Here is a 15,718-nt window from a genome sequence, read left to right as displayed (position 1 = left end):
CTCTCAAAAGGAAAAAAAAATGTTGCTCTAATGGCTCAAATATTTTACTCATTCTTTCATCAAATCTATCTATTCTTTCTTCAAATCATTGTTCTAGGCATTGGGAATAGAACAGGGAACAATTCAGTTTTTATCCTATGGAGTTTATATTTTCTGTCTTCTTCACTATTTGACAATAATTACTGGTAAGACAGTATAGTATAAGATTTTCCAGTAGAAGTATTTTAAGGGAACTTTTTCTATAACATTTTAATCACAATCATTATCATAATAGTCAAGTTTAATTTGGCCAGAGGTATATAGCCCAGGGAATATATCAGAATATTGCTCTCAACTTGAGAATAGGGTCCTATCTGTTTTTAATCTCAGAGAGCACTTTTGTGAATTTAAGGATGAGAATGCCTCTGTGTAGGCTTTCACTCTCAAGAGAAACTGTACCGATTATAGGGCAAACTACATGCTACAGTCTAATAAGCCCCCTGAGGACAGAAACAGTGTCTGTTTTGTTAACTGCTATATTCACAGTGCCTTATACATACGAAGTATTCAGTAAAATTGTTAATATTTGATCTATTCCAAAGTAATTCTAGTTATGAGAGGTGCTATCTAGAAGGTAACTAAAGACTTCATCCATTCTGGTACCTTTCCAAGAATCAGGTTCATTCTGGAATTTTCTGATTAGATAAAACTAGACTTTAGATTTATCCTGATATCTGGGGGTCATCCCATTAATGCTGACTTCGGACTGGCTTGGACCCTTTACAGCCCGTAATACAGTAAGGATTCAACAGTATGAAGGTTCTTAGCCTTCTGTCTTCCCCAGTACATGATTGTGTATTCACCTTGTGTGTTGTCATATGTTCATGAGAGACTTAAATATATATTTTCTAAGCTTGAATTTAGAATGCCATTGAGAAGGAAAACATACCTGTGATAGACTCAGAAATTGTTTTAACTAACTAAAAAGCTAATGGGAGGCTCAAATAGTAATATAGGAATTCACATAGTAATATGAGAATTTGGTTTTGTTTTCATTAAACTAATACTAAACTGAAAGTATTTTGACATACTTAAAAGTGTCCTTATCATAATTTCATTTTTCCTGTAGACATATTTAGCAATTCTTTTTCTCCCAAAATAATATGGGTTCATTTTGATAGAACAGTTGTTTGGAATTAGAAATGGGAAAATAATTCAGAAGACCCAGAAAGTACTGGATAATCATTTTGTTTTGTTTTGTTTTTTTAAGTCTGGCTACTTTTCTAGTATGTTCAGTGGTTCTTGGAAAGAATCCAGCATGAACATAATTGAACTGGAGATTCCTGACCAGAATATTGATATAGAAGGTAACCACCACTATAATTACTACTATGCAAAAATTATAACATATCCTTTTTATTCTTTTGGTAGAAAATAAATATTTTCTTCTAACTTTGCAGGCTAGATAAAAGCTCCATTTAACACCCCAGCGTGACAGCTTTGTACTGATTTGCTCCATAGTTCTATCAATTCTGTTCTTTTTTTTTTTTTTTTCTTAACGTTTATTTATTTTTGAGAGAGAGAGCACAGGCAGGGGAGGGGCAGAGAGACAGGGAGACACAGAATCTGAAGCAGGCTCCAGGCTCTGAGCTGTCAGCACAGAGCTCAATGCGGGGCTTGAACCCACGACCCATGAGATCATGACCTGAGCTGCAGTTGGACGTTTAACTGACTGAGCCACCCAGGCGCCCCTTATCAATTTTGCTCTACCTATCCTTAATCTACTTAGTCATGTGGGCCTTATTGGTCTGTTTATTTATTGTTGTAAATATATCCGCCTGGGGTATTGAGGATGTAGGGTGAAGGAAGGAAGAGTGTGACTGTTTTTAAAATTACATAGTTAAATGTAATGGTTTAAAAAAAGAAAAAGAAAAGCGGGTAAATAGTGTTTATTGATTATTCCCCATGTATGAAGACTTTCTCTGGGAACAATAGGGTATGAATCACGTAATCAATGTTGTTTTAGAGCTATGAGTTCTTAGATGAGGAAGCTGAGGCCCAGAGGATTTAAGGGGCTTACATTCATCAGTCAGCCTGTACTCCTAATTTCTGTTCCAGTGCTCATTTTCTGTTTCCCTCTTTGATAACCCAAGTGGAAATAACCAGTACTCACCACATAGGCAAAGAGAAAAGTTAAGAATATTTAAAAACACAAGTGGCAGTGGAGAGAAGGAAGGGCAGGCCTAGATAGCTGGGGTGACTGGGGGAGCATGTGGCGTGGATAGGAGCCAAGAGCTATTCCCCACTCCCCAGCAGTGAAGCACTGGAAGCACCAGGGTTAAGATATCATGGGGTCTGTGTACTTACTGATTAGTCTACTCAGAGGTATCTTTATAAAACTTTTTCCAAGAGTGTCTTAACTCTGACCACCAACTAATGTCAAGATTAGATGTAGAAGAATCCAGCTCTTTTATTTAGCTAGAATAAATGGAAATTTATAACATTGTTATTAAACTAGCTCCATTAATCAGTAACCATTACTAACATTTTAATTAGTGTACTTCCCTTCTCCTGTTATGTACATCCTAAATTCAGATGCATGCCTGAATTTAGGCATACATCTGAAGAGTGGGAAGATGGTCATTGTTATTTTTGTAATAATTTATAGATAACATTGTATTTCATTCCATGCCTGTACTTTTGCTTTCAGCACTGCAGGTTGCATTTGGGTCACTGTATCGAGATGATGTCTTAATTAAGCCCAGTCGAGTTATTGCCATTTTAGCAGCAGCTTGTATGTTGCAGTTGGTGAGTATGTACCTTATTCAAAGAAAGGATCACAGTTGGACCTTTGGTTCAAAGTATCTATTGCAAAAACAAGAAAAAGCTTAGGTCTTTACAGCTTTTAAAATAAAAATGAAATATATAAACATGTCACTTGTGATAAGTCATTTAAAAAGCTTAACCAAAAAAATACTAATAAAATAAAATTTATTTTTTTTCATTTTTTTTTCATTTTTTATTTTTATTTATTTATTTTTTTTTAATTTTTTTTCAACGTTTATATTTATTTTGGGGACAGAGAGAGACAGAGCATGAACGGGGGAGGGGCAGAGAGAGAGGGAGACACAGAATCGGAAACAGGCTCCAGGCTCCGAGCCATCAGCCCAGAGCCTGACGCGGGGCTCGAACTCACGGACCGCGAGATCGTGACCTGGCTGAAGTCGGACGCTTAACCGACTGCGCCACCCAGGTGCCCCATCATTTTTTATTTTTTTAAATATATGAAATTTATTGTCAAATTGGTTTCCATACAACACCCAGTGCTCATCCCAAAAGATGCCCTCTTCAATACCCATTACCCATCCTCCCCTCTCTCCCACCCCCCATCAGCCCTCAGTAAAATAAAATTTAAAAGCAATTTATTATAGCTGAGGGGATCATCATGTCTGTGTAGCATGAATGCAAGGTATTTGGATGTAGATACTGTAGAATTACTATAGTGTGGTAAGAATTTATTTGTCTAGGTCCATTTACAGATTTCAGTTCATTAATGGTTTATCTTGACTGTTCATAAGCAGATTGCTTTGATTACTAATTCATTTAGTTCATGGGTTTGAAAAACATTGAGTGCTTACTTTGTCAACTTTTTCTTAATTATGAAATAGTTGTGGTAAACCACATGAATATATATAATCTGTTGGTAGATTGACAGATTTGTTCATTCAACAGAAGTATATTGAGCAACATGTTAAACTTGCAATAGAGATCCAAAGGTAAACGAAGATATAGTCTGCTTCAAGGAACTCATAATATAATGTGTGTGTGGAATGGGGGAGGGGAGTGTTGATACACAGACCCAGAGATAAAGTAAGAACTGTCCAGTGTATCATGAGTATGATAATAAACATCCCGTAGGATTTAGCAGATGAACAAAGGAGGGAGTGGTCAGTTCAACCTGGTGGTGCAAAGAAGGAAGTTGAGTCTTGAAAACTGGAAATGTATTTATGTTACAAAGAAAGAAGAAGGAAGGAAGCTTTTTATACAGAGCAAATTAAGACCTGGAGATGTGTGACATGGAGGCCTAGAGAATCTGAGTGGAACATGATGCTAGCACAGAAAAGAAAAAGGGTTGGAGAGAAGGAGGCAGAGTCCAGATCGTGAAAATCCCTCTGTACCTTTTAAGAAGTTTAGATTCAAATGTAGGTACTTTTGAAAGATTTTAATCAGAAGAAAGACAGTTATGTTTTAGAAAGAATACTTTGAAAATAATGTAAAGGATGTATTGAAGGAAAGAGGAGTACATTAGAGACAAAAGCTTACTGCAGTAGTCCCAAATCAGAGTCTGAAGTAGGGCAGTAGCAGTAAGAATGGAGAGGAGAAACTGGATCACAGAAAGATTAAGCAGGGATAATCCACTGGACAGATAAGATGTTAAGAGGAAGGTAGAGGGGGCAGGAGATGGGTAGTCTCCAGTGACTTCCAGGTAAGTTTAAAATCCTAATGGAGTCAGTGTTTTATTTTGATCTTTAAAAAATGTTAATAAAGTTTCTTTTTATGTGACATTTGTATACTGATTTATTTGAAGTATTAGTTAATAGCTTGCTCAGTATACTTGGCTGAGATCATTTGGTTTTTTTAAATGTTGTGATCCTTTCAATACTTACTTCCAACAAGTACACTTTGTTTTCTAACTTTAGTCCTTTTGGTTTTGTCCTAAATCCCATTTTCTGCATTACCTTTATGACTTAACTAACTAATTTAATAATATACTTGCATGATGAATATATTTCAGAAATTTAAGTAAAAAGTGACATTCTTCCCATATATTGAATAAAGTTCATTTGAAATCTTACATATAAACATTTTAGATTAATGTTGCAGTGTAAGTTTAAAATAATGTGTTTTAGGTGCATCTCTTAAAAATTGATGAGTGTTTTATACTTTAATAAACACTTTATGATGATTCATACTGTTTACTTGCCTAGCTCCATCACATAGTCCCCTGAGTATGTTAAGAGATCTTAATTTAAAAAGAACAGGCAAGGGGCGCCTGGGTGGCGCAGTCGGTTAAGCGTCCGACTTCAGCCAGGTCACGATCTCGCGGTCCGTGAGTTCGAGCCCCGCCTCGGGCTCTGGGCTGATGGCTCAGAGCCTGGAGCCTGTTTCCGATTCTGTGTCTCCCTCTCTCTCTGCCTCTCTCTGCCCCTCACCCGTTCATGCTCTGTCTCTCTCTGTCCCAAAAATAAATAAATAAACGTTGAAAAAAAATAAAAATAAAAATAAAATAAAAAGAACAGGCAAAACGGACAGAATGCCGCTTAAATTTGCAAAGGTCCCAGAGTGTGGAAGAATAGAAAAGAAAGAGAAAAGCAATATCATCTCTACATTACTACCTTACTGCTTTTACCCCTCGCCCCCTTCCATTTTTAATTCCAAGTATTCAGTTGAATACTTGCTGGATTTTTTTTTTTTTCAGTATTTTTACTGGACTTAAAAATTTAGGCTTGCTGAACTTAATGAGTTTTCTTTCTTTCCTTCTTTCTTCCTTTTTTTTTTCTTTTTAATATGTAAAAGCACATATTCAGAATTAATTTTTCCCATGTGAGATGGGCCTTTCCAGTGCTTATTTATATTTACAGGATGGTTTAATACAGCAGTGTGGTGAGACAATGAAGGAAACAATTAATGTGAAAACTGTATGTGGCTATTACACATCAGCAGGGACCTATGGATTAGATTCTGTAAAGAAAAAGTGAGTTACCTTTTTTATTTTTCCTCCCATCCCACTTTTTGGAATTTGGCTGCTTTGGTTTGTTAAGAGAATGTATAGCTATAAGAAAGAAAGGGGGGATAAAAAGATAGGGGACTAGAATTTTGTTCTAAAAAGTCCCTTTTTACATTTGGATGAATTAGTAAATTCCTTGAAAGTGTTGTCTTTGTAAGTGACCATGAGTGGGTTATCCATGTTTATATGTGGCTTATAAAAACTATGGCCATTCTTTACAGGGAATTTTCTATTAATTTTTTTTAAGTAGTAGGCATCATAGACATTGTATCAGTACAGTTACTGGCAATGTTTTTAACTCTTGAGAATTGCAGGACCTGTTTTCAAATTATAAAGAAGGTAATAGAAGTTTGTAAGCCCCTTCCTAAATGATTTAACACGAACTTGAAATGAGGTTTTCTTAATTAGAAATGCTCTTATTAATATAAAAGAAATATTTCCTTAATAACTGCTGACAAAAATAATACTAAATTTTCAGTTGTTAAATTTAAAACTTTGAGCATGTTCTAGCAAGACTAATATTCTGTTTTTATTTTAACTGTAAGTCCTACTAAGTAAGTCATAAATGCATATTTATGTATCATGTGATAAATAATTCCATGTTTTTAATTTCAGGTGCCTTGAATGGCTCCTGAACAATTTGATGACTCACCAGAATGTTGAACTTTTTAAGGAACTCAGGTATTTTAATTTTAAATAACTTTGCAATTAATTATCCTAAAGTAATATTTATTTGTTAAAGTGTTTATTTGTTTCATACAAAAACATATTCCTTATGAAAAAGTCAACAATTTAATGAAAGGTATCTTGACTGTATCTATGAACTAAAGAAATGCTTCAAAATTTCTTTGTCATAACTAACGTATATTATGTCTAGTATTTGAGCTAATTTCTATAGAAAAATTCACTGCTACTATAAAACCATAGAAGAAATCTCAAGTGTTAACTTCATTTTTGCTGGGCTCTTAGAGAATGTACAAGTTTTATTTTAAAAATTATCTTTACCATTCATTGTAAAAGTAAGTTTGAGGAAGTTGTTTTAAACTTTTAGCAAGCCTAATGAAATTAAATTCATAATCAGGTTGGCCTTTTGAATTACCTTTGCTTGTCTTTCCTTCCTTCCTTCCTTCCTTCCTTCGTTCCTTCCTTCCTTCCTTCGTTCCTTCCTTCCTTCCTTCCTTCCTTCCATAAACACTTCCTGAATGTCCACTGTATATAACAGTACTCTGTCAGGGGCTGTGAAGGATGCAGAGGTGATTATGTCATGGTCTCTGCCCTTAAAGGGATCATTCCTGTGATGTCAATTTTACTAATTATTTATTTATTTATTTTTTGTCAGGCATGGGTGGGGAAAAAGATAAACATTTTTATGTTTAAATACAGTATGGAATATAGAGAATTCTGGAATATAGAGAATTCAAGTTTCTTTGAACCTTAAAGATGAAATACAAGAAGTAGTAGAAATGTTATTTTTATGGCTAGACCATCTCCTGGATTTTTGGATCCATTCCTTTCCTCTGCCTTTAAGAGGTCCTTTGGCAGAAAAGTTTGAGAAGCATTATTCTACACAGAAAAAAAAAAAATCATTTCCTAGTGCTATCAAGGTATAAATGAAGTTCTACATTATATTTGGTTTGGAAATCATTAGAAATCATTTTTCTCTTTTATAATTTCTCATTGAGCTTTTTCAAAAAGAAGATAAATTATAGTGGTCTTCCTAAAATCCTAGATGTTCTTCTGGCTTTTTATGGCTTAAAGGAAGGGGGAAAAAGCTACTGGTGATATCATTTCCACTCAATCTAAGTTTAAACTAATATATACTTCTTGATCTTACTGTCTTTAATAGTAATAAAAACATAATTTATGATTAAGCAGTTCTCTTAAGCCTCAATGTTAAACGTTATTTTGAAGATATAGATGATTCACTGAAATTTGACATTTTTTTTTTTTAACCAATGAATGAGTAGGAAAGGCAAAAGAGGAACACTGCCACTTTATCAGAGCATACTAAAAGTTACCTTCTTGAGGGCCACCTGGGTGGCTCAGTCGGTTAAGCATCTGACTCTTGATTTCAGTTCAGACCATTATCTCACAGTTTGTAAGATCGAGCCCTGTGTGGGCTCTGCGCTGACAGTGGAACCTGTTTGGAATTCTCTCTCCCTCTCTCTCTCTTGCCCCTCCCCCACTCATGCTCACTCTTTATCAAAATAAATAAATATTTATAAATAGATAAAAGTTATCTTATTGAGTCCTTGTTTTAACTTTGATTACTAGCAGATCAGTGCTCTTTGTTTTCCTATGAATTCAAAGAAAGACCTTTCATAGTATACTATCTGAATTAAAAGTGTTCAGATAGGTTATTTCTAAGATTCTTTGTCTTGAGCAAAAAGACTGAGGTAATTTTAAATTCCACATTTGTTTTTCATAAGAAAGACTTAAACTTTTTAATTCTACCAGGGTGTTTTAGCCTGTGCATGAGGAAAACTCACTACTTCTATTTTATCTTTTCTAGTATAAATGTCATGAAACAGCTCATTGGTTCATCTAACTTATTTGTGATGCAAGTGGAGATGGATGTTTACACAGCTCTTAAAAAGGTATTGGTATCACCTCAGCATTACTTATAATAGTGAAAAGCTGGAAGCAGCTAGTGTCCATTGATAAAGGAATAGTGTAAAAGTAAGAAAAGTAAAAGGAAATATGCCAAAATATTAAAAAGTCTTTGTTTAGAGATTTGCTATCCTGAGTGATTTTAATTGCATTCTTTATACTTGTCAACTCTAAAAGTAGAGCCAGTTATTTTACCAACAAAATGGATTTATTTGTGAATAGCAGAGGAATTGCAATTTGGGACATGTAAGCTATGGCAAACCATAAGCAAGTCCAGATCTCAAAGGAGAGGAACATTACTTTGTAGAGAAAAGGAGGAAGTCGGGAGGGGCTGCTTTGAATGAAAGTTGGTTGGAGGAAAGTGAGTTCCTTGTTGTCTGAGTTGTGGTATTTTCTTGTTGGCTGATCTTATAGCTAAACTGGGAAAAATTCTTTCTCTTGCTAGACTAGTAAAGTAGGCCTCTTCCGGTTGGGAATGCAAGATACCTCTCTTCCTGTTGGGGTCTGTCTGCACTTGAGAACAAGTGGTGGGCCATGAGAGCTCCCATCCTGTTCCTTTATTTGGTTTCACATACTTTTCTATCCTAGGAATGTGGTTGTTTTTTTTCCCCAGATTCTTTTCAACAACAAACATGTTATTATTATTTACATACAAATGTTAAATATTTTATGTGGTTTTCAGAAATGTTTTCAAAGTTGAGCTTTAGTTGAATTAATGACTTTATGAGGAAATTTTCACACTTTTTCTAGAAAATGTTAACATTCTAGGACACCTGGGTAGCTCAGTCGGTTAACCATCCGACTCTTGATTTCTGCTCAGGTCATGATCTCATGGTTCATGGGTTCCAGCCCTGCATCAGGCTCTGTGCGGACAGTGCGGGGCCTGCTTGGAATCCTCTCTCACCCTCGCTCCCTGCCCCTCTCCTGCTTCACGCTGTCTCTCTCTCTCTCAAAATAAATAAATAAACTTAAAGTAAAAAAATGTCGACATTCCTTGAAGACCTTATTTGCACTTCAGGTATATGTTTCACTTCATACTTTTGAAAAGTTTTAACATTTTTAATGTAGTTTTATTTTCACAACTCTAAAGAGACAAATTGGCTATCATTCTTGTTCTATAGATGATAAGACTTAGAATTCTTATAGCTTTTAAGTGACAGACTTGAGGCAGAACCCAAGTCTTGTGAGTCCTACTCTTACTGCTTTTCCCACTTAATAATTTTGCCTTTAACCCTTTGTCCCCAGCAGCAAAGTCTGCATTTAACACAGCTTTGAAATCTGGGAATGAGACACTAAGTTGTATCATGGCAATTGTTTGGTTTTGCAGTAGGAATAAGATTCTGTTACTGTTTTGTTTTGTTTTGTTTTTTCAAGGAAGTGTAGTAACTAAGTTATGCAATCATTAAAGAAAGAGTAGACAGCCCATATCTATCTCTGAGCCACTGGTAGGATTCATTGTTTCCTGTTGTAATTGCTTTTATGCCAGTAATGATAAGTGCTTACTATGTGCCAGGCATTATTCAAAACATGTTACACTTGTTTTGTGTAACAAATTCTTTCAGTGCCCTATGAAGTTTCATGCTCATTTTACAAATGAAGAAATTAAGACCCAGAGAAATTGGGTAATTGGCCCAGCTGTTGATTGGCAGGTCCAGGATTTAAAAGTCCATGCTCCTAACTACTCTGCATACTGTCTCAAGAGTGAGAAGACAATAATGAGACAATAAGAAACTTTTTTCCCTTGTTTAATTTATTTTTATAATCTTATACAATATTTAGCAAAATTTAGTTAATTAGTAGAATAAATTAGTGTAAAATTACTAATGTAATATGTACATTAAACCTTTTGATTGTGTGAGTGTACTGTTTGATGCCTTAAATCCTTTTCAGGAATTAGTTTATTCCTTCTCACACACTTTTAGTTCGATCATTAATCATTGGACCATGATTAATGCCATGATGAATTTAAAGCTTGTAAGTGTGTCATATGATAGTTCTACTTCTGTCAATTGCATGTACTGGAAATTAAACTTTTTAGATATTTTTTTTTTAATTTTTTTTTTCAACGTTTATTTATTTTTGGGACAGAGAGAGACAGAGCATGAACGGGGGAGGGGCAGAGAGAGAGGGAGACACAGAATCGGAAACAGGCTCCAGGCTCTGAGCCATCAGCCCAGAGCCCGACGCGGGGCTCGAACTCCCGGACCGCAAGATCGTGACCTGGCTGAAGTCGGACGCTTAACCGACTGCGCCACCCAGGCGCCCCTAGATATTATTTTTTAAGGTGGAAGCAGTTTGAATAAAAAATCATAACCTGGTGAAATCTTGTAATTTTTTTCTTAAATTTACTTTTTCAACCTAGTGGATGTTCCTTCAACTTGTGCCTTCATGGAATGGATCTTTAAAACAGCTTTTGACTGAAACAGATGTCTGGTTTTCTAAGAGGAGAAAAGGTATGCCTGAAAACTTTACTTAGAACTTGTTTTAGGGGCCTTTTTAAGTTGAAATTTATTAAAATCATGTCCTAACTTATTTGTAGACCTAGAGAATTTTAGGTCTGGAGAGGACTTTAAGCAGTTATCTAATTCAGCCCCTAATTTACACTGAGAGAATTAAAGCTGGATAAGAAAAATGCTTTGCCAAATATTAACTGAATTATTACTCCTTGAACTACCACCATAGTTTGATCCCCCAAACTATTATTTTTCCCATTTTATCACCAACATGTCTTGTGATTAGTATATAGTAGCAATTCTCAACTTTTTTCTCCTATCCTAAATAGCATCAGGACTGAGTATGCTCCCATGCATATACCTTGTTTAGTAGAAAACAGGCTAGAGCTTATGCACAAGTTCCTGTTTGATAGTAGTAACTCTAGACCTTTCCTTTGCACTCATGAAAGCACATTGGAATGCAACTGAGAGTAACTATTTTTCTAGAAATATCCTTAAATTCTCCCTAAAAGAAAAAAATTCATGTACTTCATAAATGTGAATTCCTTTAATAATAAACACTACCCATGTGTTGCAAATCAGTGGCTGCAGTGTCTTTGTATATTATTTTCTAGTTTGAAGAGGGTGAATGTGTTAACTAATGGTGTTCATCTCATGTAGCTAAAGCATAAATTAGATGAATCCCAAGAGACAAATCCATGTCCTGTGTATCTTATAAAGACCCTTCAGGTTGGCATTTGAGCTCTGGAGTTCCAGTGGAGTGCTCAGTCTCTAGGAGAGGGGATTCTGGAGAGATGCCATAACCCAAACTACTATTCTCCAGCCTTCTTTCCCACCTTGCTGCACTATAAGCTCCAAACCCCAGAAATAAGGTGCACAACTGAAATCTCAGTCCACGGGTCACTTGGGACCAAAGTTAATTTCCTGGAGCTACTTCCTAAATCTCCCTACGTTTTTATCCATACACCTCAAGTTTATATAATCTTTGAAAACTAGCTTACTTATTTTCTAATAGATGTGTGTGTGTGTATTAAAAACATGTAAGGATAAAATAAATAGATTTGAAAAGAATGCCTATTTAAATTGTTTTTTGTAGATTTTGAAGGTATGGCCTTCCTGGAAACTGAGCAGGGAAAACCATTTGTGTCAGTATTCAGGCATTTAAGGTTACAGTATATTATCAGTGATTTGGCCTCTGCAAGAATTATTGAACAAGATTCTCTAGTACCTTCAGGTAAGAGAACATGATGGAATTATGATTTTAAGTGACATCTTTCTGATTGTAATCGTACTCTACGTCATTGAATAGAGTAATAAGGGGCGCCTGGGTGGCGCAGTCGGTTAAGCGTCCGACTTCAGCCAGGTCACGATCTCGGGGTCCGTGAGTTCGAGCCCCGCGTTGGGCTCTGGGCTGGTGGCTCGGAGCCTGGAGCCTGTTTCCGATTCTGTGTCTCCCTCTCTCTGCCCCTCCCCCGTTCATGCTCTGTCTCTCTCTGTCCCAAAAATAAATTAAAAAACGTTGAAAAAAAAAAAAAGAAAAGAGTAATAAATAGAAATTATCAGGGTGCCTGGGTGGTTCAGTAGGTTAAGTGTCCAACTCTCGATTTTGGTTCAGGTCTTGGTCTCACGGTTCCTGAGTTCTAGCCCCTCATTGGGCTCCATGCTGGCAGGGCAGAGCCTGCTTGGGATTCTCTCTCTCTTCCTCTTTCTCTGCCCCTTTCCCCACTCCTGCTGTCTCTCTCTCTCTCTCTCTCTCATCTCTCTCTCTCAAAACAAATAAACTTAAAAAAAATAATATAATGATGAACCTGTTTTATTTACTTTCATCCCATATTTCTCAAACTCACTTTAGCAGGGATTCTTTTTTCTCAACATTGCATTTGAACCGTGTTCTGTGGACTTCCTTTTGGGCTGCTGGATGAACTACCAGTGACTAGAAAGATTTCCAGTTCAGCTTTTTACTCATTTAGATTAAGGCAGGAAAAGGGAGACAAAACTACGTACCCATTTTTTTAACTTGTTGAAGTGCTTTTAGTTCTAAAGGAGATTACTCAAAGGTTGTGAGAATCTTAAATTTTAAAATTAAATTAAAAAAATTTTGTAATGTTTATTTTTGAGACACACACACACACACACACACACACACACACACTGCGGGCCAGGGGGAGGGGCAGAGAGAGGGGGGGAGACAGAATCTGAAGCAGGCTCCAGGCTCTGAGCTGTCAGCACAGAGCCCAACGTGGGGCTTGAACTCATGAACCATGAGATCATGACCTAAGCCAAAGTTGGATGCTTAACTGACTGAGCAGCCACCCCTAAAATTAAATTTTAAGACATTTTCATGGGCTGTATCTTACATGATATTTGAGAATATATATGTATAGCCCTTTCATTCCAATTTTATAAATGGATCATGAAAAACATATTGTTTCTCTAGATCAATGCATTTTAAACTATAGGCATAACCATTAGTGAGTTGAGAAATCTATTTTAATGAGAAAGGATCAACTCTTCTTTTTTTTATAAAATACATTAGAAAAGAATTTAAAAATCAGAATGCATTCCAGCAAGATACAGAGTGTGTATATGTGTATACTGACTCACATAAACTTTATTTCTAGTCTTTACCTACTGAAGACAAATGATTTGTGGCCTAGATATTTAGCAGTTTTCTGCATAATAGCAAGGATATTTTGAGAGAAACATTCAAAGTGTGTTTTCTAGAGAGGTTTAAAGAGAGATACCAATAATTCAGTGCAAATCGTCTGGATACCTTTTTTGAGTAGAGATTTAGGAAGTGAAAATCCAGATTTTAATCACGCTAGGGTTTGCCTTCTTCCTTCATGTAGAGATTGAGAAATCATTTAACTTAAAAAAGTAGAAAAACCGGTCACTTGGTTGGGATTAAATAAGAACAGAAAACCAAATACGGTACTAAGCCAATTCTACCTATATTTTTAACAAATTTTTTTAAGTTTTTTGTTGTTGTTGTTTATTTATTTCTTTTGAGAGAGGCAGAGAAAGAGAGAATCCCAAGCAGGCTCCACATTCAGCATGGAGCCTGATGCGGAGCTTAAACCCACGAGCTGTGATATGACCTGAGCTGCCATCAGGAGTCAGGGGCTTAACTGACTGAGTCACCCAGGCGCCCCTTTAGTAAATTTTTTAAAATAAAATTTCAGTTTACCAAGACTTACGGAAAAAAATTGTATGCTCGTTAAAGGAAAAATATAACTTTTATTCCATTTATAATAACTTAAAATGTCTTTTTAATGAGTTACCTAAATCTGATATGCCAAAATTATTTTTGACTATGCATGATTGATCTGATAATTCAGAGATGGTTTATCTCCCATTAATTAGCAATTATTTTTAGGTAATTTAATAAAGATACAATTTAATATTCAGCTTTCTTCTATTAAAAGTTATATAAAAACAAAATACTACTTTGGATATGTTTCTCATAAAAATTAATATGAGCTATGAAAAAGAAACTATTAAATGCAAGAATCTACTTTCTTTAATCTACTTTAAATCTACTAAAGATTTAAATTCTAGTTTAAATGCATGTAATCTAAGCAAAGTCCATCTTAAAGCAAAGCAAAGTAACATTTACCACTCTAAAAATCATTAAGCTATATTGTTATAGCATATTTGTAGAATATAAACTACCAGCTTTATTGCTTTCTATTTTAAACTTGACTTTAGAAGTGGTAATAGTTTTATCAACTTCTTAAAATTTTTAAATGCTTTATGTTCTTCCACATTTACCATTCTTCTTTTATCTTTGTTTATTTTTGTATCTTAGAATGGCTATCTTCTGTGTACAAACAGCAGTGGCTTGCTATGCTTCGGGCAGAACAAGACAGTGAGGTGGGGTAAGTATATTAGATGATACCATTGTTCATTAAAAAAAAAAGAAACTTCTGCTATGAATTTTTAAATGCATTTATTGTATTGAAAAATCAAGAGGTGTTAGAGAAAAGATTGTTAATCAACTTTTATTCTTACATTTCTATAACATTATCCATATTATTAATATCTTTCTGATCAATTAATGGAATGTTTGAATAGTCATTTGCTATATTTGTAAAAATTGAATAATTCATATACTTTGTTTCACCTAGTGTTACGATTTTCTTTCAACATATTTAAATATTGCTTAGAATAATGCTTTCACAAAGCATGATTTTCATATTTATATAATAGGTAAAGCTAATTTCCTTATTTTGTGGTAGTGGGAAATTATGATTAATTTTTATTAACTAATAGGTGTTTTTGAAGACCTTTGAGTCTGAAATGAATTAACATAATCCAGTTACAAGGCCTCTGTAACTGTAACCCCAAAAGCATATGACACACAAAATATTTCTGTTTTCTTCATTTTAAGGGAAAGCAGATTATCTGTTCTTTGAATGTGCTTTGCAGTTCATAGAAGTACTTCCACATTTATTATTTGATCTTTATACTAGCTCTCTGGTGTAGGCTGTGTGAGGAGACAATCCATCCATGAGTGTATATGGAAGAGGCCTTAAGTTTGGCCTTTTGGGGTAGCTGAGTGGCTCAGTTGGTTAAGCGACCAACTCTGAATTTTGGCTCAAGTCATTCAAGCTCCACTGCTGTGTGCTCATTGCACGGAGCCTGCTTCAGATCCTCTGTCTGCTTTCTGGCCCTCTCCCACTCGTGCTTTCTCTCTCTCTCTTTCCCAAAAATAAACATTAAAAAAAATTTTTTTTCAACGTTTATTTATTTTTGGGACAGAGAGAGACAGAGCATGAACGGGGGAGGGGCAGAGAGAGAGGGAGACACAGAATCGGAAACAGGCTCCAGGCTCTGAGCCATCAGCCCAGAGCCCGACGCGGGGCTCGAACTCACGGACCGTGAGATC

The 15,718-nt window shown here is 35.5% G+C and overlaps 1 protein-coding gene across 1 annotated transcript in view; it reads left to right on the top strand.

Moving 5' to 3' along the window:
* GMCL1 (germ cell-less 1, spermatogenesis associated) overlaps nucleotides 1–15,718 on the top strand; it is a 38,448-nt gene that overhangs the window by 7,539 nt on the left and 15,191 nt on the right. Inside the window, exons 3-10 of the mRNA XM_040458638.1 lie at nucleotides 1,250–1,346; nucleotides 2,690–2,787; nucleotides 5,622–5,734; nucleotides 6,383–6,448; nucleotides 8,280–8,364; nucleotides 10,740–10,830; nucleotides 11,927–12,064; nucleotides 14,639–14,708. Of these exons, the coding sequence (XP_040314572.1) occupies nucleotides 1,250–1,346; nucleotides 2,690–2,787; nucleotides 5,622–5,734; nucleotides 6,383–6,448; nucleotides 8,280–8,364; nucleotides 10,740–10,830; nucleotides 11,927–12,064; nucleotides 14,639–14,708 (758 nt within the window). The remainder of the gene's footprint in view (nucleotides 1–1,249; nucleotides 1,347–2,689; nucleotides 2,788–5,621; nucleotides 5,735–6,382; nucleotides 6,449–8,279; nucleotides 8,365–10,739; nucleotides 10,831–11,926; nucleotides 12,065–14,638; nucleotides 14,709–15,718) is intronic.

This window comes from Herpailurus yagouaroundi, unplaced genomic scaffold, assembly GCF_014898765.1.
Source record: "Herpailurus yagouaroundi ecotype Mexico unplaced genomic scaffold, PumYag 221, whole genome shotgun sequence".
NCBI lineage: Eukaryota > Metazoa > Chordata > Mammalia > Carnivora > Felidae > Herpailurus > Herpailurus yagouaroundi.
This window is presented reverse-complemented; position numbering and strand designations above follow the sequence as displayed.